This window comes from Leucoraja erinacea, chromosome 27 (assembly GCF_028641065.1).
Source record: "Leucoraja erinacea ecotype New England chromosome 27, Leri_hhj_1, whole genome shotgun sequence".
Taxonomy (NCBI): Eukaryota; Metazoa; Chordata; class Chondrichthyes; order Rajiformes; family Rajidae; genus Leucoraja; species Leucoraja erinaceus.
The window spans coordinates 1,659,739-1,687,412 of NC_073403.1; the positions used below are offsets into that span (position 1 = coordinate 1,659,739).

Consider the following 27,674-nt stretch of genomic DNA (forward strand, 5'->3'; position numbering starts at 1 on the left):
ACCCCGTTCCTGCCTTCTCCCCATATCCCCTGACTCCGCTATTTTTAAGAGCCCTATCTAGCTCTCTCTTAGAAACATAGAAACATAGAAAATAGGTGCAGGAGTAGAGGCCATTCGGCCTTTCGAGCCTGCACCGCCATTCAATATGATCATGGCTGATCATCCAACTCAGTATCCTGTACCTGCCTTCTCTCCATACCCCCTGATCCCTTTAGCCACAAGGGCCACATCTAACTCCCTCTTAAATACAGCCAATGAACTGTGGCCTCAACTACCCTCTGTGGCAGAGAATTCCACAGACTCACCACTCTCTGTGAGAAAAAGTGTTTCCTTGTCTCAGTTCTAAATGGCTTACTCCTTATTCTTAAACTGCGTGGCCCCTGGTTCTGGACTCCCCCAACATTGGGAACATGTTTCCTGCCTCTAGCGTGTGTCCAAGCCCTTAACAATCTTATTCAATATGTTTCAATGAGATGCCCTCTCATCCTTCTAAGCTCCAGAGTGTACAAGCCCGGCTGCTCCATTCTCTCATGGTGTGGGAGTGGTCCATAACACAAGACCCCACTTCACCCAACACAACACAACAGGACCCTGTTAGTCCGCGTCCCCTTTGCTCAGCCGCGGCCAATGGGAGCCGGGGGTGGGCGGGGCAGGGGGTGTTGCCACTGGCGATGTAACAAAGTAGCGGCGTGGAAAGATACAGTGGCCGCGTCGCCGCCGCTCCCTGCACAACACCGCAGCGCTCTACGCTACAGTACGGTACAGCCCAGCACAGCCCAGTACAGCATAGCCCAGCATCCACAACCCGACCATGACCGAGAACAACGAGACAGAAGGCGAGCCGCCGAACACAGAGCTGCAGAGGTCGCCCGGGTCTGTGTGCAGTCAGCAAGAGACCAAGGTTTGTGAAATCCAGATTCCTTCTAAATAATCGGTGCAGGCTCTTCGGGCCGAATGGCCCTCCCACTGCTGGAGTTTTAAGGATATGTGTTTAACGGCGTGTCGGGGTGTAAAACGACTTGTCTATCAGTCTGCATTGATTTTTCTTGAAAACTTTTTTTTTTTTGCAACGAAGATGACCTGGATCTGTGAGGTGAAACGGGGACCCTCTCTCTCAAATCCAAGCCCCTCTCGCTCTCATTTCAAGCCGCAATTTGGGGTTGGGGTCGGGGTTGGGGTGGGGAGGGAGACTAGTAAGTAGTGCACAAGGCACAGGCGTCAGTTTCATCTTCTCACTTATCTGGCATAGAAACCCCAGCTGCAGAAATGCTCGCTCACACGTGAGATGAGGTCGTAACTCATGTCCGAATTGTAGAAGTGATGATGATATCGGGGCAAGTCGGACTTGCGACGGGCGCTACTGTTTGTATCCTTGATGTGTGGCAATGGCCAACTCCAGCCCCCCTGGTCTTCACCTTTATGCGCCGAGAACTATGTCTGTGCTACCCTTTCTCAGTGAAAGGCTTGCTGGCATTTAAAGGCAAGCCACAAAAATGCTGGAGTAACCCTGGCGGGACAGGCAGCATCTCTGGAGAGAAGGAATGGGTGGCGTTTTGGGTCGAGCCCCTTCATCCAGACACATTACTTGCAGAGTGTACAGTGACCCCTCCAGCCGTGTTGATGCACCCAGTTCTAAGTACTGCACACACTACATTTCCTCCAGAGTCTTTGTGAGTGCGCAGCCCGAGGTGGCTGGCATCAGATACACGGTTGGTTGGGCGATGGAATTAAAACGCTGCCTTCTCTGTGTGGGGCGACGGCTTCTGGATGATTCACGAGCATCGTATATTTAGACTAGTTGCTAACTCCAAGCCGGCGATGATGCAGACGCGCACACTTGCCTACTGAGACTTGAAATGTTTGCAGCTGAGCGTGGCTCCTGGAATGGATGTATCTAGAGCATAAGAAGATTTAGGTGAAGGTTACGGGGATGATTCGGGAGAATGGTAGTGTGTGTGCTTGGCTGGGGAACTAGGGTTGGCATCTAACTAACTCGTACAGAGCTATAGCTCTCAAGCCCGCCACGGGTGTTGTTGAACTAGGGTTTGAGCAAAGGTTCAGGTTTGGAGGTGTGGGGTTGTTGTAAAAGCTCTATTTGGTCCACTATGGTCCTTCAGGAATGAGATCAGCTATCCTTAGACTTTAGATACAGCGTGGAAACAGGCCCTTCGGCCCATCGAGTCACCAATTCATGTGCTAGGATGCAGAATTAGGCCATTCGACCCATCATGTCTACTCTGCCATTCAATCATGGCTGATCTGTCTTCCCCCCCCCCCCCCCCCCCCCCCTTAACCCCATTCTCCTGCCTTCTCCCCATAGCCCCTGATGCCTGGACTTTTCAAGAATCTATCTATCTCGAGATGAGAAGAACTTTTTTCACACAGAGAGTGATGAATCTCTGGAACTCTCTGCCACAGAGGGTAGTTGAGGCCACAGTTCATTGGCTATATTTAAGAGGGAGTTAGATGTGGCCCTTGTGGCTAAAGGGATCAGGGGGTATGGAGAGAAGGCAGGTACGGGATACTGAGTTGGATGATCAGCCATGATCATATTGAATGGCGGTGCAGGCTCGAAGGGCCGAATGGCCTCTACTCTTGCACCTAATTTCGATGTTTCTATCTCTGCCTTTAAAAAAATATCCATTGACTTGGCCTCCACAGTCTTTTGTGGCAATGAATTCCACAGATTCAGCTCCACAGAGTCTGTGCTGGCCAGCAGTCACCTGCCTATACGAGCACTATCTTCCACACTAGTGACAATTTACATGTTTTATCAAACCCAAGTAACCTGTGTAGAGAGGAACTGCAGATGCTGGTTTAAACCGAAGACAGGCACAAAAAGCTGGCAGCATCTCTGGAGAACAGGAATAGGTGACGTTTCAGGTCAAGACCCTTCTTCAGAGCAGTCAACGGACAAATCTGTACATCTTTGGAATGTGGGCGGAAACCGGAGCACCCGGTGAAAATCTACACGGACACGGGGAGAACGTACAAACTCTGTACAGACAGCACCCGTAGTTGGGATCGAACCCGGGACTCTGGCGCTGTAAGGCAGCAACTCTACCGCTGCGCCACCGTGCCGCCCCTTTTACACTGACTTGTCCTTGCCTCCTCTGGTCCATGTGACTCCTGTCCCATGATTCTGACCAACTCTCTCCCACCTTCTCGATTTCGGGGGAAATATGGATGGACAGTAAATGCATAGTTTTCCAGCAAAGAGGACATCCCATGAATATCGACCGAGACGTAAGGAACTGCAGATGCAAGAATCCTGAGCAAAAAAACGCAAAGTGCTGGACAAACTCGACTGGCCAGGCAGCATCTGTGGAAGGAACGGTCGGATGACTTTTTGGATTGGGCCATATCGGCCCTTGTCATAGAAACATAGAAATTAGGTGCAGGAGTAGGCCATTCGGCCCTTCGAGCCTGCACTGCCATTCAATATGATCATGGCTGATCATCCAACTCAGTATTCCGTACCTGCCTTCTCTCCATACCCCCTGATCCCCTTAGCCACAAGGGCCACATATAACTCCCTCTTAAATATAGCCAATGAACTGGCCTCAACTACCTTCTGTGGCAGAGAATTCCACAGATTCACCACTCACTGTGTGAAAAATGTTTTTCTCATCTCAGTCCTAAAAGATTTCCCCCTTATCCTTAAACTGTGACCCCTTGTTCTGGACTTCCCCAACATCGGGAATAATCTTCCTGCATCTAGCCTGTCCAACCCCTTAAGAATTTTGTCAGTTTCTATAAGATCGCCTCTCAATCTCCTAAATTCTAGAGAGTATAAACCAAGTCTATCCAGTCTTTCTTCATAAGACAGTCCTGACATCCCAGGAATCAGTCTGGTGAACCTTCATGTATCTGTGTACTATGATTGGCCCGAGTGTTGTCTTTCTCTTGATTGCTTAGCACGCAACAAAGACTCTTCACTGTACCTCGGTACACATGACAATGAACTTAACTGGGACCTTCAGATGCTGCCTGATCTGCTGCGTTCTTCCAGCACTTCATGTTTTTATCCCACGTTTGAATAAATAGTTACATTGCCATTCAAGTTGGTCATATCGGGTCGGTTTCAGTAGCTCATTCAGCAAATTATTTGATACCCCTCTTGAAGATTTGCATCAGACTCCGACATGTGCTCCACATTATGAAGCTTTTTTGGCTTCTCTGAGTTTGTGATTGAAATCGGACTTTTAAAGTACACACAGTGGTTTTCTAAATGCCATCAGCAAATCCATTAGCAGATACAGAGCCACAGTTGGTCTGATTTATGTTTGAAACAATTGCATATTTTAATTAAATAAGGAGATGGTGCGCTTTTAGTTAATAGATTCAGACCTACTTGAGATGTCCTGCAAGAATTAGTGTTCCCAAAGCTCCGCGACTGGCCTGTAGTCATCGTGACTTGAACCATCTCCAAACTTCTTATTGCCAGCTAAGTGAAGGGCAAAACAAATTGCAAGGCCATTCGATAATTGCTTCTTCGTCAACTTTGAGTGTTCTTTGCTTATTGATTGAGACTTGTTATGTTTGGCAGGGGAAACAAGATTACTCATCCAGCGTGTTAATGCCCATTATCACTGGAGGATCCCATCACTGAATCATCGCCTTGTCCATTTCCCACCCACAGGTGCTGCCTGAGCCACTGAGTTTCTCCCAACATGTATCGTGTGAAATTGAATGTATCTACAATAACTGTTCTCCTTCAGTGAGCTTCGAAAACCATCAGATTTCCTCTAAAGTTCAGTTTAAATTCATCATCACGTTGACAAGCTTATGTTGCGGGCTAACCAGTCAGCGGAAAGATAATACGCGATTCCATCCACAGTGTGCAGATACATGATGAAGGGAATAGCATTTGATGCAAGAAACAGCCGGTGCAATCTGATCAATGATAGTTTGAGCTTCTCCACTGAGGTAGATAGTAGTTCAGGACTGCTGTCTAGTTGTGGCAGGATGGTCTGCCAAATGTGCTTGGTCGAGATTTTCAAACGTTAGATTAGGCATGCAATTCAACTATAATGAACTGTCATTATACGAGAGTCAAACTAGATCAGAATTTGATCAGAAATGATTTTTGTTTTACTTTTTCGACTTGGAACGCACTGAAGTCACTTGGAGAACCTAAAACAAACTGATTCAGTGTGTCCTTGTGAGTTTTGTTGTCTGTAACTTGTTTTTACCTAACCCACGGCTAACAATAACCTGTTTCCTTTAACATCGTTAGATTTTTTGCGTATCTTTGTTCAATGATTCTCCAAATCACCATCTCGTATCCCACTCCCCAGACTCTTGGCCTGAAGAAGGGCCTCGACCCAGAAACGTCACCTATTCCTTTTCTCCAGAGGTGCTGTCCGACACGCTGAGTTACTCCAGCTGTTTGTGTCTGTGGTGGATTCAAACCAGCGTCTGCAGTTCCTTCCGACAGTAGATTCGGTGCTTGTTTACCAAGTCTTTGTGCTATTTTAAAATTGCAGTTTTACCATCTCGAGTGTTATCGTATCGTATCCCGTCCTATCTGATCGTGTCTCAGTGATTATGGAATTGCAACAGTTCCCCATTATCCTAAACAGGCGAAGGATAGATGCGAGTCAGCACCTCTGCTTTTCATTCTTAATTCCTTTCCGGGACAACTTTAGTGTCGACAGGCAATATTGTATAATCGTACAGTTTACACCCAGAATACTTTCATGGTACTATTGGGGGGGGGGGGGGGGGGGGGGGGGATGGATCGGAAGCATCTCTTTAATAGATGGCATTAAACACACAACACCTAAGGTCGTAGGTGTTTGGGGGGAGTTTAACTGGAGGGGAGTTAAAGGAAAATAACAGTTTAAAAGTTTGACATCAGTAGAAGCTGTCAGTGTATTTAATAAATAGTGTTTACATAAGCCATAAAGTCATACAGCGTGGAAACAGGCCCTTCAGCCCAACTTGTCCCATCTACACCAATCCCACCTGCCTGCGTTTGGCCCATATGCCTCCAAACCTTTCCTATCCATGTACCCAGGGCTGGATTAACCATTAAGCAAAATAAACACTTGCTTAGGGCATCAAGGGAAGGGGGGCAGCACAGAAATGGTAAATGGTTTACGGCACAAATTAAATCACTTTAAACTTGCTAAACTTACTCAAGCAGATGTGTTATGTAAGATTAATTTTGAGGATCTGATCAAAGACTTTGCAATTTAAAAAAAGTAGGAGAAAACTTTTCAAATATAAATAAAGTGGGAGTATACAAAAATAAACATTCTTTTCCACCTTACTGTTAGTTTTGTTTCATTTTGAAAAATAAAAATTTCTTTTATGGTTTATTATTGTTTATATTTTGAATTACATATATATGGGGGCACCAAAATCTTTTAAGTGCTGCTTAACTCTGGGAGGAGGTACCGCAGCATGAAGAGCGGGACAACCAGGTTCTGCAACAGCTTCATCCCCCAGGAAATAAGATTACTGAACAATCAACAAAACCGAGGCTAGAACTTTTTAAATATCGACATTTTTAAAAAACTTTTTATATATATTTATGTTACAGAACCATGCACATGAGGCATTTTTATGAACGCACCTAGCACTTTTTACTATTACCTGATTTTGGAGAGTCAAATGCAATGAAATTTCGTTCAAGGTGCACTGTGTCTAGGTGTATATCTGAATGACAATAAAGTTTTCATTCATTCATTTAAGTGCTTAGGGCCTCTATGGGTCTTAATCCGGCCCTGCATGTACCATGCAAATGTTTATTAAACATTGTGATAGTACCTGTCTCAGACACCTCCTCCGATAGCGCATTCCATATACCCACTACCCATAGTAGTGTAAAAAAAAAAAGATACCCTTCAGGTTCCTATTAAATCTTTCTCCCCTCGCCTCGCAAAAAGCCTTGAGGAGATGCAAACCAACAAGGTTCCAGGACAAGGGGTCACAGCTTAAGGATAAGGGGGAAATCCTTTAAAACCGAGATGAGAAGAACTTTTTTCACACAGAGAGTGGTGAATCTCTGGAACTCTCTGCCACAGAGGGTAGTCGAGGCCACAGTTCATTGGCTATATTTAAGAGGGAGTTAGATGTGGCCCTTGTGACTAAGGGGATCAGGAGGTATGGAGAGAAGGCAGGTACGGGATACTGAGTTGGATGATCAGCCATGATCATATTGAATGGCGGTGCAGGGCCGAATGGCCTACTCCTGCACCTAATTTCTATGTTTTTATGTAAGGTTATGAATTGTGTAGGGAGGAGCTGCAGATGATGGTTTACATCGAAGATGGGCACAAAATGCTGGAGTAACTCAGCGGGACAGGCAGCATCTCTGGAGAGAAGGAATGGGTGATGTTTCAGGTCGAGGCCGTTCTTTATAGATTGACGGCTGGCGAATGGGTTTAAGGTAGATGAAAATGCTGCGGAAACTCAGCGGGTGAGGCAGCATCTATGGAGCGAAGGAAATGGGCAACGTTTCGGGTCGAGACACTTCTTCAAAGGTTTAAGGATGGATATCGCTGGTCTGGCATAGGCTGGTCTAGCGATGTGCAATTTTTACATGTGTTTTGTCTTGCTTCCTTTCTGCTTCAAACTGTGTGTAGTTCTGTGTTCAAAGTGAGAATATTCCAATCAGTACAAATTTGGATGTTTTTCCGCCTAATTTCTAGTGGTGAAAGGCTTGGATAGAATGGATGTGGAGAGGATGTTTCCACTACAGGGAGAGTTTAGGACCAGAGGTCACAGCGTCAGAATAATAGGAGGAGATGAGTAGGAATTTCTTTAGTCAGAGGGTGGTGAATCTGTGGAATTCATTGCAGCAGAAGGCTGTGGAGGCCACGTCAACTGGTATTTTTAAGGCAGAGATGGACAGATTTGTGATTAGTATGGATGTCAGGGGCTATGGAGAGAAGGCAGGAGAATGGGGTTACATAGAAACATAGAAAACAGGTGCAGGAGTAGGCCATTCGGCCCTTCGAGCCTGTACCGCCATTCAATATGATCATGGCTGATCATCCAACTCAGTATCCTGTACCTGCCTTCTCTCCATACCCCCTGATCCCCTTAGCCACATGGGCCACATCTAACTCCCTCTTAAATATAGCCAATGAACTGTGGCCTCAACTACCTTCTGTGGCAGAGAATTCCACAGATTCACCACTCTCTGTGTGAAAAATGTTTTTCTCATCTCAGTCCTAAAAGATTTCCCCCTTATCCTTAAACTGTGACCCCTTGTTCTGGACTTCCCCAACATCGGGAACAATCTTCCTGCATCTAGCCTGTCCAACCCCTTAAGAGTTTTCTAAGTTTCTATATTTTCCCCCCTCAATCTCCTAAATTCTAGCGAGTACAAGCCGAGTCTATCCAGTCTTTCTTCATATGAAAGTCCTGCCATCCCAGGAATCAGTCTGGTGAACCTTCTCTGTACTCCCTCTATGGCAAGAATGTCTTTCCTCAGATTAGGAGACCAAAACTGTACTGAATACTCCAGGTGTGGTCTCACCAAGAACCTGTACAACTGCAGTAGAACCTCCCTGCTCCTATATAGGTTGATAGGGAGAGTTAGATCAGCCATGATTGAATGACGGAGTTCACTTGATGGGCCGAATGGCCTAATTCTGCTGCTATCACTTACAAACATATAAAACTTCTGCAAACTTCTCAGTGAAATAGTTACATGGTCTCTGTCAAATGGGACAGCTTTATTCCTTGAACAATGTACCAGAATTTCGATGATTTATTTTCTCATTGTAACAGTGAGAAGCCATTTCAAGAAACAGATGAGCAAGTGTCTTTGCTCTGAACAGGTAACCCTGTTTCTCTTTCATTGCCTGACTTGCACGCGCCGTTGTTTTATTTTTCACAAGTTCACAAGCTATAGGAGTAGAATTAGGCCATTCGGCCCATCATTCCATCATGGCTGATCTCTGCCTCCTAATCCCATTCTCCTGCCTTCTCCCCATAACCATTGGCATCTGTTCCGTGCTAATCAAGAATTTGTCTATCTCTGCCTTAAAAATACCCACTGACTTGGCCCCCACAGCCGTCTGTGGCCATGAGTTCCACAGATTAACTGCCCACTGACTAAAGAAGTTCCTTCTCACCTCCTTTCTAAAAGAGCAGCCTTTAATTCTGAGGCTGTGACCTCTGGTTCTAGACTCTCCCACCAGTGGAAACATCCTCTCCACATCCACTCTATCTAGGCCTTTCATTATTACGCTGTAAGTTTCAATGAGGTTCCCCCTCAACCTTCTAAACTCCAGCGAGTACAGGCCCAGTTCTATCAAACGCTCACCATAGGTTAACCCACTCATTCCTGGAATCATTCTTGTAAACCTCCTCTGGGCCCTCTCCAGAGCCAGCACATCCTTCCTCATATATGGAGCCCAAATTTGCTCACAATATTCCAAATGTGGCCTGACCAGCACCTTATAGAGTTCAGCATCCCATCCCTGTTTTTGTATTCCAGTCCTCTTAATATAAATGCTAGCATTGAACTTGCCTTCCTTACTACTGATTCCACCCGCAAATGAATGTTTTGGGAGTCCTGCAACAGCAATCCCAAGTCCCTTTGCACTTTTCATTTATTCGAAGTAACCATTTCTTGTTGCGACATAACGCTCCCTAAACTAGTGGCATTATGAAATTCTCATCCCAAGTCAAGAGTGCGTTATTGTTGTGTGTCTCAAACAGATCATTGAAATTCTTACTTGTAGTGGCACGACAGAATATGTAAACTTAAACCCCTGTGTCACGGTGCGAGTTGACCCACGAGGTACCCTGGGTTTAAAACAAATTTAACTCGTAACTGCGTACAATTAACGTAGCGGGAACGCCGGAACTCGTGGATGCAACTTAACGAGTAAAATGTACCGCTAAAGTTTGAAAATTGAAATATTTAAACTCGTTTTAAGAACGTAGTGGCCGTGAGTCTACTACCGTGGGAACTGTTTAACTCAGCGGGCAGGCAGCATAATATATATTCTGCACGTTTATCGACTTTTTTCTTTTCTCGGATGGATTTCACAAGGTGTATTTAGTGGGTAGGAGATTGTTGCTATACCTGCTCTATCCCCCTCCCCATAGAGACACACATACACACACACACACACGCGCACATACACACACGCACACACACACACACCAACTTCAAATTAACACGAGCGGCTTTCCGCCGCTAAATTTAAACGGGCCATGAGATGGCTCACTCTAACAGCGACAAAAACACCAAGAACAAACGCACATTGCGAAGTCTGTACAGAAAGGGGACTCTTGTTTGCAGTTCGTGTCTCTTCCACTCTGGGGGTTGGGAGGATGGGATAGGGAGGAGGCGGGGGACAGGCTTGATTTAAGGAGGACGGGTCTGGAGTTTGTCAGCGGAGTGGCTTATCAGATTGCTGGCTATTTTTTTTCGGCGTTCGAATAAGATCCCTTACTTCAAAAAGCGGAGCAGGGATAGTGTGTCAAGGGCTGAGAATTTAAAATCTCATGGTGGAATCGAGGGATGCCTCCAGTAACGGCAAGCTCAGTCTGGAATGTTTCGACTTCAGTACTGATGCTGCACATTTATACTGCATTCATGCGGTGCCTGCCTTCCATCTACTGCTGATCACCTCACAAGGTTGAGGAGTTGCCGGAATGCCACAAGGTCTCTTCGTGAGCCACCCTGTTGTTGCAATGTTGTATGGAGAGCAAAAGCCGTTTAAAATGACGCATGCCAAGCCTCGAAGGAGTGCTGGCTTTGCTATAGAAACATAGAAATTAGGTGCAGGAGTAGGCCACTCGGCCCTTCGAGCCTGCACTGCCATTCAATATGATCATGGCTGATCATCCAACTCAGTATCCCGTACCTGCCTTCTCTCCATACCCCCTGATCCCCTTAGCCACAAGGGCCACATCTAACTCCCTCTTAAATATAGCCAATGAACTGGCCTCAACTACCCTCTGCGGCAGAGAGTTCCAGAGATTCACCACTCTCTGTGTGAAAAAAATTCTCCTCATCTCTGTTTTAAAGGATTTCCCCCTTATCCTTAAGCTGTGACCCCTTGTCCTGGAGACCCTAATGAAGCAGAGTGCTTGATGTTGACGCCGGGGTCTGTAGCTTCTACTGCCTTGTATCCTTGGTGTGTGTACAGGACGGGTTTGAAGTCTTAAAGCTCTGGTTGTCAACAGTTTTTTTTATTGTCAAATGTGTAGGGAGGAACTGCAATATCTGGAGATGGACACAAAATGCTGGAGTAACTCAGCGGAACAGGCAGCATCCCTGGAGAGGAATGGGTGACGTTTCGGGTTGAGACCCTGCCTTAGCCCTTAATGTCATATATTCCAAACAGAACAACATTCTTCTATATACATATATATATACATACACACATACTAGTCCGGTACCAGGTCGTACGAGTGTAGAGAATTAAAGGAGTTTTATTGTAAAACAGCAGCCTGGAAGCAAGAGTGGACAGGTAAGACTTCTTTAATTCGAAGCAGGATAATTTAGGATTTGCCATCCTATAGCACCTAGCATTGCCGGACCAACGGGTGTTTTAAATTAGTGCTCCATTCCATATTGAATTCACTATTCTTTCTTTAAATGTTGCACAGAAGAATAACACATTTTGTGGTTAGAAGGAGCGTCGGACACAGACGCGGGAGAGTTTAGCTGAGCGGGAGGTTCACTCCTCGGCTTCATGGAGCCCAGGTTCGGCTGCAGGGAGCAGGAATTTTGGCTGACCCAAATATAACCATATAACCATATAACAATTACAACCCGGAAACAGGCCATCTCGGCCCTACAAGTCCGTGCCGAACAAATTTTTTTCCCCCTTAGTCCCACCTGCCTGCACTCATACCATAACCCTCCATTCCCTTCTCATCCATATGCCTATCCAATTTATTTTTAAATGATACCAATGAACCTGCCTCCACCACTTCCACTGGGAGCTCATTCCACACCGCTACCACTCTCTGAGTAAAGAAGTTCCCCCTCATATTACCCCTAAACTTCTGTCCCTTAATTCTGAAGTCATGTCCTCTTGTTTGAATCTTCCCTATTCGCAAAGGGAAAAGCTTGTCCACATCAACTCTGTCTATCCCTCTCATCATTTTAAAGACCTCTATCAGGTCCCCCCTTAACCTTCTGCGCTCCAGAGAATAAAGACCTAACTTATTCAACCTATCTCTGTAACTTAGTTGTTGAAACCCAGGCAACATTCTAGTAAATCTCCTCTGCACTCTCTCTATTTTGTTGACATCCTTCCTATAATTGGGCGATCAAAATTGTACACCATACTCCAGATTTGGTCTCACCAATGCCTTGTACAATTTTAACATTACATCCCAGCTTCTATACTCAATGCTCTGATTTATAAAGGCTAGCATACCAAAAGCTTTCTTTACCAAATGGCAAAAGACAGACTCAAGTCTGCAGTTCCTTCCATCAGTAGTTTCCCAATTTGACGTGGAAACAGAAGGGCGGAAACCCTGACTATTCCTCATTCCCCATATACGCTGCCTGACCTACTGAGCTCACACCGTATGTCCTGGTTGGTAATACAATTATTAATACTTGTTAACTACGATTCCACTGATATGGGAGGAAGGGCGTTTGAAACACGGAGTTTGGAACTTATTTGAAACAACTCGGGAGAGGAACTTGACACATGGCGGAGATGAGAAGTAAACGGAAAACTTATATACACACACACACACACATGTGGGTGCTCGGTTAAAATCTTGATCATACACTTGGAATCTTGTACACAACCACGAGTCTTTCACTGTGGGTACCTCGTGGGTCAGCTCACACCGTGAGACAAGGATCTTAGTACTCTGTAAACGGTACAATAGATGGAAAAAAGTTCAGTATACACATATGCATATACGCAAGCACATGTACTTATGCACACGCAAACACACACAAATATATACATACATATGCACCCATCAAACAGACAATAATAGTGCAAAAACAAATGTCTCCAAGTCTATGCAGTTCAGAGTTTATTTGGAGGTTGTAGTGTTGAATAGCTTCATGTCTGGAGGGAAGAAGCTGTTCCTGAACCTGGACGTTACAGTTTTCAGGCTCCTGTACCTTCTTCTCGATGGCAGGGGTGAGATGAGAGCGTGGTCGGGGTGGTGTGGGTCTCTGATGATGCTGGCTGCCTTATTGAGGCAGCGACTGGTAGATAGATCCCTGCGATGGTCCTTGTTTCTTCCTAGATACGAGCTGAATAGATTGTTAATGGAAAGAACTGGGTCGACAAGCTAAATGACCTTATTTTTATGTCTTCTTGGCTTGTTGCTACACAGTGGCTGGAGGAATGCCATCAATTCGTAGAAATCTCTGGAGATAATTCTAGCAAGTCTTCATAGTTATGCATCACTGTTCAGAATTTGTCAAACATTTCAGAGGAATTAAAATGGAATTAGGAGGAACTCAAAATGCTAAATCGCAAGCAAGGAAATCAGATTAGACGGAGCTCTAGTGTGCGACTGTTGACGCCTGTATGAGCAGCAGCGAATCTTCGCCTCGTTGCTGAAACTCTTATGATTCTGTGGAGAGAAATGAAGTTAAAAAATATTTGTATTTTGGACTCCAGTGAGAGAGAGAGAGCATATTTAATAAATCTGAAAGGCATCATTGTGCCAATCACAACCAAAGATTATAGAGCAGAGCAAGATGCGCCACTCTGCGAAAAAAGCGTAGTATGACATGGGCATGACATGACGCCATTTTACTGAGCATCATTTTACAATAATATTAATAAAATGTACCATAATATTAACTAAATATGTGAAGTGATGGATGCTGTATAAAGCACTGTTCCCATCAACACTGATTACACCACAGATGATTGGGCAAATCGATCTTTGGAACGGATTACACCAAAGATACTAGAGGAGCGTTGCCCACTGCATGTCTCGGGAGCGCCAACCGCGGGCAGACGCTTGAGGCTCTCCCGCTGGCCGCCTTCATCTGGTATCGGGGGGACCAACCGAGAATCAGTCCTGGATCAACTCGGGAAACATAGAAACATAGAAATTAGGTGCAGGAGTAGAGGCCATTCGGCCCTTCGAGCCTGCACCATTCGCCATTCAATATGATCATGGCTGATCATCCAACTCAGTATCCCGTACCTGCCTTCTCTCCATACCCCCTGATCACCTTAGCCACAAGGGCCACATCTAACTCCCTCTTAAATATAGCCAATGAACTGTGGCCTCGACTATCCTCTGTGGCAGAGAGTTCCAGAGATTCACCCAATGCATTTTGTTGTCTCTGTACTGTACACTGACAATGACAATTAAAATTGAATCTGAATCTGAATCTGAATCTCTGTGTGAAAAAAGTTCTTCTCATCTCGGTTTTAAAGGATTTCCCCTTTATCCTTAAACTGTGACCCCTTGTCCTGGACTTCCCCAACATCGGGAACAATCTTCCTGCATCTAGCCTGTCCAACCCCTTAAGAATTTTGTAAGTTTCTATAAGATCCCCCCTCAATCTCCTAAATTCTAGAGAGTATAAACCAAGTGTATCCAGTCTTTCTTCATAAGACAGTCCTGACATCCCAGGAATCAGTCTGGTGAACCTTCTCTACACTCCCTCTATGGCAATAATGTCCTTCCTCAGATTTGGAGACTGTGGTAAAAGTCGTGGTAGATCTATATCTCTAAACCCAAGGGGGGGTTGTTTTGCCCCAATAGAAGGGGCAGAAGGTGGAATCTCTTCTTCATCTTGCGTAGGGCATTCACAGCCTAAAGTTGTGGGACAACTTGTTCTATTTGATCTTATTTGATTGTGCACGCCAGGTTGATTGCATTCGTTGAAACAGGGCGGACTATGTGAAGGTTGCAAGGGGGGGGAGTCTCAATCAGAGAGCAACGCTGACCTCTGTGGTGACCTTCGGACTTTGCTGGCTTTACCATGCACTAAACAAACATGCAGCATCCCTTATCATGTATCTATACTCTGTAAACATTTGTAATCATGTGTTCAAGAAGGAACTGCAGATGCTGGAAAATCGAGGTACACAAAATTGCTGGAGAAACTCAGCGGGTGCAGCAGCATCTATGGAGCGAAGGAAATAGGCAACGTTTCGGGCCGAAACCCTTCTTCAGACTTATTGTAATCATGTTATCATTGTAATTACTTATTGTAATCAAGTATTGTCTTTCCGCTGACTGGTTAGCGCGCAACAAAAGCTTTTCCTGGTACACGTGACAATAAACTAGACTGATCTTTCAAGAACTACATCCGAACATCCTGAAACAAATTCCTCTGAGGCTCTACTGCAATCTGCTTTGGCTATGTTAATGTTGCATGCAATATATTTGTCACGATTCAAGCATAACGGAAGTAAATGTCACATTTTCATCATTTTAATGTGTGTACTTGCAGTGACAGGATTAGTGTGTTGGTCACATCATAATCAGCCGTGTGTTACTTTGGGACGCTGTTCCTTGTAAGATTCCAGGGTGGCATTTTTTCCTGTTTAATGAGTGTGATTTTCACAGTACTTTGTGTTTTGGAAGTAAAAGTGCTGGACTTTTTTTTCAAAAAGTCTCTTTTTAGTCTGGAAGCAAGGGTGATTTTCTTTTTAAGTGCTCAGTGGGATTAAGAAATAATATTTATCCAATTTTGGGCTCAGTGCATAGACATATTGTGTAGGGAGGAATGCTGGTTTAAACCAATGACTGTTACAAGAAGCCAGAGTAATTCAGTGTGCCAGGCAGCACCTCGACCCGAAACATCACCTGTTCATTTCCTCCAGAGATGCTGTCTGACCCACTGAGTTGCTCCAGCTTTTGGTGCATGGGCCTAATATACTTTCAGATCATAGATTCCACTCTTTAGGAATCGGGAGTAAGCCATTTAGAACGGAGACGAGGAAACACTTTTTCTCACAGAGAATGGTGAGTCTGTGGAATTCTCTGCCTCAGAGGGCGGTGGAGGCAGGTTCTCTGGATGCTTTCAAGAGAGAGCTAGATAGGGCTCTTAGAGATAGCGGAGTCGGGGGATATGGGGAGAAGGCAGGAACGGGGTACTGATTGGGGATGATCAGCCATGATCACATTGAATGGCGGTGCTGGCTCGAAGGGCCGAATGGCCTCCTCCTGCACCTGTTGTCTATTGTCATCCGGTCTATTCCACCCAAGCAACTCAAAATGACATCCTTTCCCATCTACTATGATAGTTGTATTCTTGGTCTTGAGTCAGATTCCACAATTAAAATAAAAATTATATTACTGGCTTGGATTGTGGAAGTGCCCATCAAAGCTCATTTCGTGGAAACTAGGCAATCAGTAAGGGACGTTTCGGACCGAAACCCTTCTTCGCTATTTCCTTCGCTCCATAGATGCTGCCGCACCCGCTGAGTTTCTCCAGCATTTTTGTCTACCTTCGATCTTCCAACATCTGCAGTTCCTTCTTAAACAGTTTACAGAAGCCAATTAACCTACAAACCTGGTAGACAAAAGTGCTGGAGAAACTCAGCGGGTGCAGCAGCATCTATGGAGCGGAGGAAATAGGCAACGTTTCAGGCCGAAACCCTGAAGGAAATAGGCAACGTTTCAGGCCGAAACCCTGAAGGAAATAGGCAACGTTTCAGGCCGAAACCCTGAAGGAAATAGGCAACGTTTCGGGCCGAAACCCTTCCGGGTTTCGGCCCGAAACATTGCCTATTTCCTTCGCTCCATAGATGCTGCCGCACCCGCTGAGTTTCTCCAGCATTTTTGTGTACCTTCGATTTTCCAGCATCTGCAGTTCCTTGTTAAACAGTCGGTAAGAGACGTTCCACATGCATGGAAATCTGAGCTCCAGAGATCAAGAAGTCAGCTTCAAACTTAGTTTGGTTTAGAGATCCAGAGTGGAATCAAGCCCTTCGGCCCACCAGGTCCATGTCGGACAGTGAACCCCGTACACTAACACTCCTACACACTAGGGACAACTTACAGTTTTTATACCAGCGAACCTGTACTTCTTTGGAATGTGGAAGGAGACCAGAGCACCCGGGGAAAACATAGAAACATAGAAATTAGGTGCAGGAGTAGGCCATTCGGCCCTTCGAGCCTGCACCACCATTCAATATGATCATGGCTGATCATCCATCTCAGCATCCAACTTCTCTCCATTCCCCCTGATCCCCTTTAGCCACAAGGGCCACATCTAACTCCCTCTTAAATATAGCCAATGAACTGGCCTCAACTACCCACTGTGGCAGAGAGTTCCAGAGATTCACCACTCTCTGTGTGAAAAAAGTTCTCCTCATCTCGGTTTTAAAGGATTTCCCCCTTATCCTTAAGCTGTGACCCCTTGTCCTGGACTTCCCCAACATCGGGAACAATCTTCCTGCATCTAGCCTGTCCAACCCCTTAAGAATTTTGTAAGTTTCTATAAGATCCCCTCTCAATCTTCTAAATTCTAGAGAGTATAAACCAAGTCTATCCAGTCTTTCTTCATAAGACAGTCCTGACATCCCAGGAATCAGTCTGGTGAACCGTCTCTGCACTCCCTCTATGGCAATAATGTCCTTCCTCAGATTTGGAGACCAAAACCCACACAGTCGCAGGGAGAACGTGCAGACAACAGACGTAGTTGGAATTGAACCCAGGTCTCTGGTGTTGTAAGGCAGCAACTCTACCGCTGTGCAGACATGCCACCCCCTCGTATAGTCAGACGTATTTGACTATAACACTTAAGGTAATCACTTTTCTTGTCCTGGCCACTTTCAGTGCAGTTGCCAACAGCATAGGCTGATGTAACAGTCAAGATGTGAAAGTCAAGAAATATCCTTTCATCATTTTCCCGCCCCTTGCCTTCCCATCACTGTAACTCTTTCAGATCCCAAGGAAAGTCGAATGAAGTGAATTTCTTCGACTTTGCCTTCCCTAGTGAATATTTTTGCCTTGTATTTTTAATTTTCCATTTGGCCCATTGAGTCCACGGCAACCATCGATCGCCAGGGCTCAGGTTCTCAGTTATCGCGCTTTCATAACCACTCTCTACGCACCAACAAGACGCGGGAACAGTCTCTTCCCCTCTGTCATTGGACTATTGGACAGTCGTTACATCAGCAAGTTCCATGTTGTTCTGCGTTCCCATCTTACACACTCGGACCAATTTACAGAAGCAAATTCAACTGCAAACCCGCACGTCTCTGGAAGGTGGGAGGAAACCGGAGCACCCGGAGAAAACCCACGCGGTCACAGGGAGAGCGTGCCGACTCTGCGCAGACGGCACCCGAGGTCAGGATCGAACCCAGCTCTCTGGGTGCTGTTAGGCAGCAGCCCAACCACTTTGCCACCGTGCTGCCCAGCAGCCAAGAAATGGTCCTCTACACAAGACATGCAGCTTGGTAGGTTAATTGAATAGTGGTTGAATCTGGGGAAAGGTGATGGGAATGTGGGGAGAATAAGATGGGCTTAAAGTAGATATGTCTTCCATTGCTGTAGACCTGATGTACCAAAGGGCCTGTTTCTCTGTGTTTCAGAGTGCTTTCAACAAGTTGAGGATGCAGGAAGATTGTTCCCGATGTTGGGGAAGTCTAGAACAAGGGGTCACAGTTTAAGGATAAGGGGGAAATCTTTTAGGACCAAGATGTGGAAAATATTTTTCACACAGAGAGTGGTGAATCTGTGGAATTCTCTGCCACAGAAGGTAGTTGAGGCCACAGTTCATTGGCTATATTTAAGAGGGAGTTAGATGTGGCCCTTGTGGCTAAAGGGATCGGGGGGTATGGAGAGAAGGCAGGTACGGGATACTGAGTTGGATGATCAGCCATGAATGGCGGTGCAGGCTCGAAGGGCCGAATGGCCTACTCCTGCACCTATTTTCTATGTTTCTATAACCAATATGAATATGTAATTCCAACATTTTCCCTGGCAGATTCATCGGAGTTCCTTTAATCGTGGTTTGAAGCTTTGTTCACAGTATTTATTTGATACTGATGCAGCCTAATTATGGGTAAACAAATGTCAGACTCTGCAGGGAAGGCCCCACCCGCACACCCACAGCCTTCCGATGTAACATCTCCAAACATATGTACTTCTTTTAATCATTTGAGGCAAATTGCTTCTCAAACCAAGCATCTTTGTCAGAAGTAACAGCACACAGTGCTGGAGCAATTCCCAGTGTGTAGGAAGGAACTGCAGATGCTAGATTACACCAAAGATGGAGACAAAATGCTGGAGTAACTCGGCGGGTCAGGCAGTATCTCTGGAGAAAAGGAATGGGAGACGTTTCGGGTTGAGGCCCTTCTTCGGGGGAGAGGGAGCCTAGAGCTATGGAAAGTTACACGTCAAATCACAGCCAGCACACGATGACTCGAGAGAGGTGGAGCCCACAATGTTTCCTTGTTGGCTGTGGAAGAAATGATAATGGAGGGATACAAACAGTGAAATGAGCAAGACGATGAGGGAGGGAGGGATGCAGAGGCAGGGAATGCAAGGACTACTTGAAATTGGGGGAATCAATATTCATACCACTGGGTTGTCAGCTGCATCATTTTCGAGGGTCAGGCAGCATCTGTGGATGGAACGTATTTGGCCGAGACCTTTCTGCAGAAGATATTTTGTTATGGACACCTTTGCTAAAGGTTAAGATGAGGTACAGTAAACCTCCTCACCACACAACAAAAACTGTGCCAACCAGCGATCCCTGCGCATTAACACTATCCTACACACACACTAGGGACATAGAGACATAGACAATAGGTGCAGGAGTAGGCCATTCGGCCCTTCGAGCCTGCACCGCCATTCAATATGATCATGGCTGATCATCCAACTCAGTATCCTGTACCTGCCTTCTCTCCATACCCCCTGATCCCCTTAGCCACAAGGGCCACATCTAACTCCCTCTTAAATATAGCCAATGAACTGTGGCCTCGACTACCTTCTGTGGCAGAGAGTTCCACAGATTCACCACTCTCTGTGTGAAAAAAGTTCTTCTCATCTCGGTTTTAAAGGATTTCCCCCTTATCCTTAAGCTGTAACCCCTTGTCCTGGACTTCCCCAATATCGGGAACAATCTTCCTGCATCTAGCCTGTCCAACCCCTTAAGAATTTTGTAAGTTTCTATAAGATCCCCTCTAAATCTCCTAAATTCAAGAGAGTATAAACCAAGTCTATCCAGTCTTTCTTCATAAGACAGTCCTGACATCCCAGGAATCAGTCTGGTGAACCTTGGACAATTTACATTTATACCGAGCCAATTAACCTGCAAACCTGTATGAGAAAGAACTGCAGATGCTGGATACACAAAGTGCTGGAGTAACTCAGCGGGTGAGGCAGCATCCATGGAGAGAAGGAATGGGTGACGTTTCGGATTCGAGACCCTTCTTCGGACAAACCTACAAACCTGCACGTCTTTGGGGTGTGGGAGGAAACTGGAGTCCCGTAGAAAACCCACGCAGGTCACGGGGAGAACGTGCAAACTCCGTACAGACAGCGCCCGTAGTCGGGATCGAACCGGGGGCCCCTGGCGCTGTGAGGCAGCAACTCTACCAATGCGTCACCGTGCCGCCCCTGTTTCATAGCTGCAGGCAATGAACACCTGTGACTTGCTCATATCAACGCAACGTGTGATTAAATAAGCAGCATTAAACTCCGCAACATCAGAGCAAGAATGTGATCAACTATTTATTTGGAGATGAAACCAAGCCTGGGCAATTATATAGCTAATAATTTAAAAATAGCTACTTTTGCATATGTTTCCTGTTTGTCTTGTCACATTTTTCTGGCACATTTAATAATAGACACATTTCTTGCAGCCGATTTGATTTGTATATTTCTCCAGCTTTTAAAAGGAACTAGTCATTAATTGCCCACGTACAGATAGATGTACAGACTCTACATCGACACTTGATGCTGACTGGGAACGGCAGCCAGAATAGTCATGAACCAGTCACATCATCTTCTCCCCTCTCCCATCAGTCAAGTCAAGTTTATTTGTCACATACACATACGAGATGTGCAGTGAAATGAAAAGTGGCAATGCTCGCGGACTTTGTGCAAAAAAGACAAACAAACAAACTACAAACAGAATGGAACAGAATCACATTTTCTTTTTCATATTAAATATTGTGGGCAGAAGGAAAAACGTTCAGTAGAGTTAGTCCCTGGTGAGATAGGCGTTTACAGTCCGAATGGCCTCTGGGAAGAAACTCCTTCTCATCCTCTCCGTTCTCACCGCATGGCAACGGAGGCGTTTGCCTGACCGTAGCAGCTGGAACAGCCCGTTGCAGGGGTGGAAGGGGTCTCCCATGATTTTATTTGCTCTGGAGTTGCACCTCCTGATGTATAGTTCCTGCAGGGGGGCGAGTGAAGTTCCCATAGTGCGTTCGGCCGAACGCACTACTCTCTGCAGAGCCTTCTTGTCCTTGGCAGAGCAATTCCCAAACCAGATTGTGATATTTCCGGACAAGATGCTTTCCACCGCCGCTGCGTAGAAACACTGGAGGATCCTCAGAGACACTCTGAATTTCCTCAATTGCCTGAGGTGGTAAAGGCGCTGCTTTGCCTTACTCACGAGTGCTGAGGCGTGTGATGTCCATGTCATATCTCAGAGATGTGGACTCCCAGATATTTAAAGCAGCTCACCTTCAAGTTCAAGTGAGTTTATTGTCATGTGTCCCTGTATAGGACAATGAAATTCTTGCTTTGCTTCAGCACACCAGAACATAGTAGGCATTGACTACAGAACAGATCAGTGTGTCCATATACCATGATATAAATATATACACACATGAATAAATAAACTGATGAAGTGCAAATAACAGATAATGGGTTATTAATAATCAGAGTTTTGTCCGAGCCAGGTTTAATAGTCTGATGGCTGTGGGGGAGTAGCTATTTCTGAGCCTGGACGTTGCAGTCTTCAGGCTCCTGTACCTTCTACCTGAAGGTAGCAGGGAGATGAGTGTGTGGCCAGGATGGTGTGGGTCCTTGATGATGCTGCCAGCCTTTTTGAGGCAGCGACTGCGATAAATCCCCTCGATGGAAGGAAGGTCAGAGCCGATGATGGACTGGGCAGTGTTTACTACTTTTTGTAGTCTTTTCCTCTCCAGGGCGCTCAAGTTGTCGAACCAAGCCACAATGCAACCGGTCAGCATGCTCTCTACTGTGCACCTGTAGAAGTTAGAGAGAGTCCTCCTTGACAATCCGACTCTCCGTAATCTTCTCAGGAAGTAGAGGCGCTGATGAGCTTTCTCGATAATTACATTAGTGTTCTTGGACCAGGAGAGATCTTCAGAGATGTGCACGCCAGGAATTTGAAGTTCTTGACCCTTTCAACCATCGACCCGTTGATATAAACGGGGCTGTGGGTCCCCCTCCTACTCCTTCCAAAGTCCACAATCAGTTCCTTGGTTTTGCTGGTGTTGAGGGCCAGGTTATTGTGCTGGCACCATATGGACAGTTGCTCGATCTCTCGTCTATACTCTGACTCATCCCCATCAGTGATACGTCCCACAACAGTGGTGTCGTCAGTGAACTTGATGATGGAGTTCGCACTGTGACCGGCTACGCAGTCATGGGTATACAGTGAGTACAGCAGGGGGCTGAGCATGCAGCCTTGAGGTGCTCCCGTGCTGATTGTTATCGAGGCTGACACATTTCCACCAATACGAACAGACTGTGGTCTGTGGATGAGGAAGTCGAGGATCCAATTACAGAGGGATGCGCAGAGACCCAGTTCTGCGAGTTTGGTAACCAGCTTGGAGGGGATGACTGTGTTGAATGCCGAGCTGTAATCGATGAATAACAGCCTGACATATGAGTTTTTGTTGTCCAAGTGGTCCAGTGCGGAGTGGAGGGCCAGCGAGATCGCATCCACCGTTGATCTGTTGTGGCGGTAAGCGAACTGCAGTGGGTCCAGGTTTTTGTCGAGGTAGCAGTTGATTTGCTCATGATGTACGTCCTCGGATGATGTGCCCTCCTAAAGTTCACACCTTTCCTATCCATTTACCTGTCCTAACGTCATTCAAACATTATTTTATCAAGTCGAGTCAAGAGAGTTTGTTGTCATGTGTCCCAGATAGGACAATGAAATTCTTGCTTAGGGCAATGAAATTCTTGCTTGCTGCAGCACAGCAGAGTATTGTAAGCATAAATGCAGAACAGATCCGTGTGTCTATATAGCATAGACAATACATATACACATAAACACACATACACAAAGAACAAATGTATTATAAATCATAGGACAAATAGTCTATTTGTTTTAATGCAAAATTCGCAATACTCTCCTGCCTTTCCTGCATTCGTTTGGACAAATGGTTAACATTAGAAATTGATGAAGTGGAGAAACTATTCAGGAGACAGAAATGCTGACAATGTTTTCCCCCTCTACCCTCAAGCTCTGTGCCGAACAACTGGCACTGGTCTACGCAGACATTTTCCACCAGTCCCTGCAAACCTGTCCTGTCCCTGCCTGCTTCAAAGTCTCCACTATTGTCCCTGTACCCAAAAAGCCAAGGATTACTGGTCTTAATGACAACAGGTCTGTCGCACTGACCTCTGTAGTCATGAAGACCCTCTGCAGTTTACATATCAGGCCAATAGATCAGTCCCCCCCATCGACGAACTGTACACTGCAAGGGCCAGGAAGCGAGCGGGCAAGATCATCTCTGACCCCTCTCACCCTGGCCACAAACTCTTTGAATCACTTCCCTCTGGAAGGCAACTCCGGACTGTCAAAGCTGCCACAGCCAGACATAAAAACAGATTTTTTTCCACGAGCAGTAGCTCTACTCAACAGCCAAAAATCGGTAGCCTCCTTTTGCTCTGGTATTTTATTTCATTCTTCACATGTTTAAATTATAATGTCTTATTCTTAATTGTCGACTGTATATCATGTTGTTACTTGTGAGCAAAGCACCAAGGCAAATTCCTTGTATGTATACATAACATTTATTCAATTCAATTCATTTTTTTCTGAGAAAAGCAGGTGTCGTTTGGTTCCTCTGCTCTTTAAATTGTTCTGAAGAAGGTTCTCGACCCGAAACGTCACCCATTCCTTCTCTCCAGAGATGCTGCCTGTCCCACTGAGTTACTCCAGCATTTTGTGTCTGTCTTCCTGCGTAGATTAACTTTGCTTCTTGGTGGTTCTTCTTAGCATTAGTTGGCTTGTCTTGCATATATTGGAGGCTAACACAGTGTTACTCATAGGTGCTCCCTCTAAACTTCATGCAGTTCACCAAAGACTGTGTGGTCAATGCATCTGAAGTAATGCATCCAGCAATAAAGATCTCAAGATCTTTCATTTAGATCTTTAATCAAGATCTTCGATAAAAAAGATCTTTGGCCCACCGAGTCTACACTGATCCTCAACTAGCCATTTATACTAATTCTGCACTAGTTCAGTTTAGAGATACAGCGCGGAAGCAGGCCCTTCGGCCCACCGAGTCCGCACCGACCAGCGATCCCCGCACACTAACACTACCCTACACACACTGGGGACAATTTTACATTTTATACCAAGCCAATAAATCTATAAACCCCTGTGTCTTTGGAGTGTGGGAGGAAACAGAAGATCTCGGAGAAAATCTATGCAGGTCACGGGGGGGGAATGTACTAACCCCGTACGGACAAGCACCCGTAGTCGGGATTGAACCCGGGTCTCTGGCGCTGTGAGGGAAGCAGCTCTACCACTGCGCCACCGTTGAAGGTCGGAATGGAATTTTCAAAGAAAGAATGAAACTAAGTTTTCAACAACTAAGTTAGAGAGATAGGTTGAATAAGTTAGGTCTTTATTCTCTGGAGCGCAGAAGGTTAAGGGGGGGACTTGATAGAGGTCTTTAAAATGATGAGAGGGATAGACAGAGTTGATGTGGACAAGCTTTTCCCTTTGAGAATAGGGAAGATTCAAACAAGAGGACATGACTTCAGAATTAAGGGACAGAAGTTTAGGGGTAACATGAGGGGGAACTTCTTTACTCAGAGAGTGGTGGCGGTGTGGAATGCGCTCCCAATGGAAGTGGTGGAGGCAGGTTCGTTGGTATCATTTTAAAATAAATTGGATAGGCATATGGATGAGAAGGGAATGGAGGGTTATGGTTTGAGTGCAGGCAGGTGGGACTAAGGGGAAAAAAAGTTGTTCGGCACGGACTTGTAGGGCCGAGATGGCCTGTTTCCGTGCTGCAATTGTTATATGGTTATATTGTTATATGGAAACTGACTTTCAATTGAGGTTTTGAGCATGGCGGGTGTGGACATGTGGTGGGGAAAGACCTGGACTGATGGGCGTGGACTGCTGCGCGAATGAGCTGATGTTTGCTGGCAAGGGAGGCATTGAACAGCCCAGGCCTGGTGGTGGCAAAGATGCGAGCGGAACTTTTAATGAAAGAGCGGATGAGGTAATGGAGGGTGATGTTAGTGATGGAAACCAGAGTACACGGGATGTGAAGCTGAACGCTCCGGTTTGCACCTGAGGTGTGAATGAACTGGAGGTTATGCAACACGTCTAATAATTTTGCAGTCATTATAGTTTTAGCTCTTGGTGAGAAACACATTTAAACATAATGTCCCTTCTCAAAGAGCAAAACGATTTTGCACAAAGTGCTGAAGTAACTCAGCCGGTCAGGCAACATAGGTTCATAAGTGATAGGAGCAGAATTAGGCCATTCGGTCCATCAAGTCTATTCTGCCATTCAATCCTGGCCCTTCTTTACGGATAAGGGGGAAATCTTTTAGGACCGAGATGAGGAAAACATTTTTCACACAGAGAGTGGTGAATCTGTGGAGTTCTCTGCCACAGAGGGTAGTCGTGTTGGAATTTAAATAAATTATTTTTTGATTAAAAATAAACGTACAGGGTTGAAGGCTAACTGGTACGTCTCTCTCTGTAAAGAAGAGGGAGTCGGATGTGGCCCTTGTGGCTAAAGGGATCAGGGGGTATGGAGAGAAGGCAGGTACGGGATACTGAGTTGGATGATCAGCCATGATTATATTGAATGGCGGTGCAGGCTCGAAGGGCCGAATGGCCTCTACTCCTGCACCTATTGTCTATGTTTCTTCTTGCGTATGGGGTGCACAGCCTAAAGTTGTAGGACAACTTGTTCTATTTGATTGTGCAAGCCAGGTTGATTGCATTCGTTGAAACAAGGTGGACCACGTGAAGGTTGCAATCTCCCACCCCATATCTTTTCTTCTCAATCCCATTCTCCCGCCTTCTCCCCATAAACCCTGACACCCAATCAAGAATCTGTCTATCTCTGCCTTAAAACTATCCATTGACTTGGCCTCCACAGCCATTTGTGGCAATGAATTCCACAGATTCACCACCAACATCTCTGGGAGGTATACAAGGTCGACCTGAAACCACCGCCTGTATATTTTTTTTGTTCTCCTGAGATGCTGCCAGACTTGCTGAGTTACCCCAGCACTTTGTATCTATCCCTGGAGAACATGGACAGGTGACGTTTCGGGGTCGGGACCTTTCTTCAGACTGATTGGCCTCCTCACTCCAAATGCCCACCTGTCCATGTTCTCCAGGGAGGTTGCCCGACCCGCTGAGTTACTCCAGCACTTTATATCTTTTTTTTTCGGTAAACCGGCATCTGTGAAATAATATTACAAACATCTTGATCATCTGCGTCAGAGCTGCAGCAACAGCAATGCCAAGAAAAGCACGCTCGGAACGGGACATTGGAATAGTTTTTGTCCAAATATTTGAATGCACATTGAGTTAATGTTTTCAGTCGCTGAATATGATCCAACCAGACAGCCCCGGTCTAATTATTCCCTGTTTCCAATTACAAATGTATGCTTTGATGTGCAGTTATTTGCTGCTGTCCCAGATCCAATTTAAAAGGTTCTTTTCTCCCCACAAATGAATGAACAGGTCCCAGTGTTTGCAAATCCATGGTGCATTGGCTCACGATAGCACTAATTGGCATTTAATATTTAATTACTGATCTCAAATAAGCAGAGCTCAGCCCAACACAAATTGGAGGAACAGCACCTCATATTTCGCTTAGGCAGCTTACACCCCAGCGGTATGAACATTGACTTCTCTAACGTCGAGTAACCTTTGTTTTCCCTCTCTCTCCGTCATTCCCCCACCCTAGTCGTCGTACTAGTTTCACTGTCGTCCTGTTACGTTTCATTGTTTGTATCACTCATCTTCACCTGACCCACAGCCAACAATGGACCAATCATAAGGGGCTTAGTGATCATTTTTATCACCAGAGGATACCATGGTGGCCGATTGGGAAAGGGGGAGATGCAGCGAGACCTGGGTGTCATGGTACACCAGTCATTGAAGGTAGGCATGCAGGTGCAGCAGGCAGTAAAGAAAGCGAATGGTATGTTAGCTTTCATTGCTAAAGGATTTGAGTATAGGAGCAGAGAGGTTCTACTGCAGTTGTACAGTGTCTTGGTGAGACCACACCTGGAGTATTGCGTACAGTTTTGGTCTCCAAATCTGAGGAAGGACATTATTGCCATAGAGGGAGTGCAGAGACGGTTCACGAGACTGATTCCTGGGATGTCAGGACTGTCTTATGAAGAAAGACTGGATAGACTTGGTTTATACTCTCTAGAATTTAGAAGATTGAGAGGGGATCTTATAGAAACTTACAAAATTCTTAAGGGGTTGGACAGGCTAGATGCAGGAAGATTGTTCCCGATGTTAGGGAAGTCCAGGACAAGGGGTCACAGCTTAAGGATAAAGGGGAAATCCTTTAAAACCG

At 45.6% G+C, this 27,674-nt stretch overlaps 1 protein-coding gene across 1 annotated transcript in view; it reads left to right on the plus strand.

Annotated features, from left to right (window-relative positions):
- The first annotated feature begins 729 nt into the window (after positions 1–729).
- The window catches only part of LOC129710084 (SH3 and cysteine-rich domain-containing protein 2-like), a 92,002-nt gene continuing 65,057 nt past the window's right edge, over positions 730–27,674 (plus strand). Inside the window, exon 1 of the mRNA XM_055656798.1 lies at positions 730–901. Within this exon, the coding sequence (XP_055512773.1) occupies positions 812–901 (90 nt within the window). The 5' untranslated portion in view covers positions 730–811. The remainder of the gene's footprint in view (positions 902–27,674) is intronic.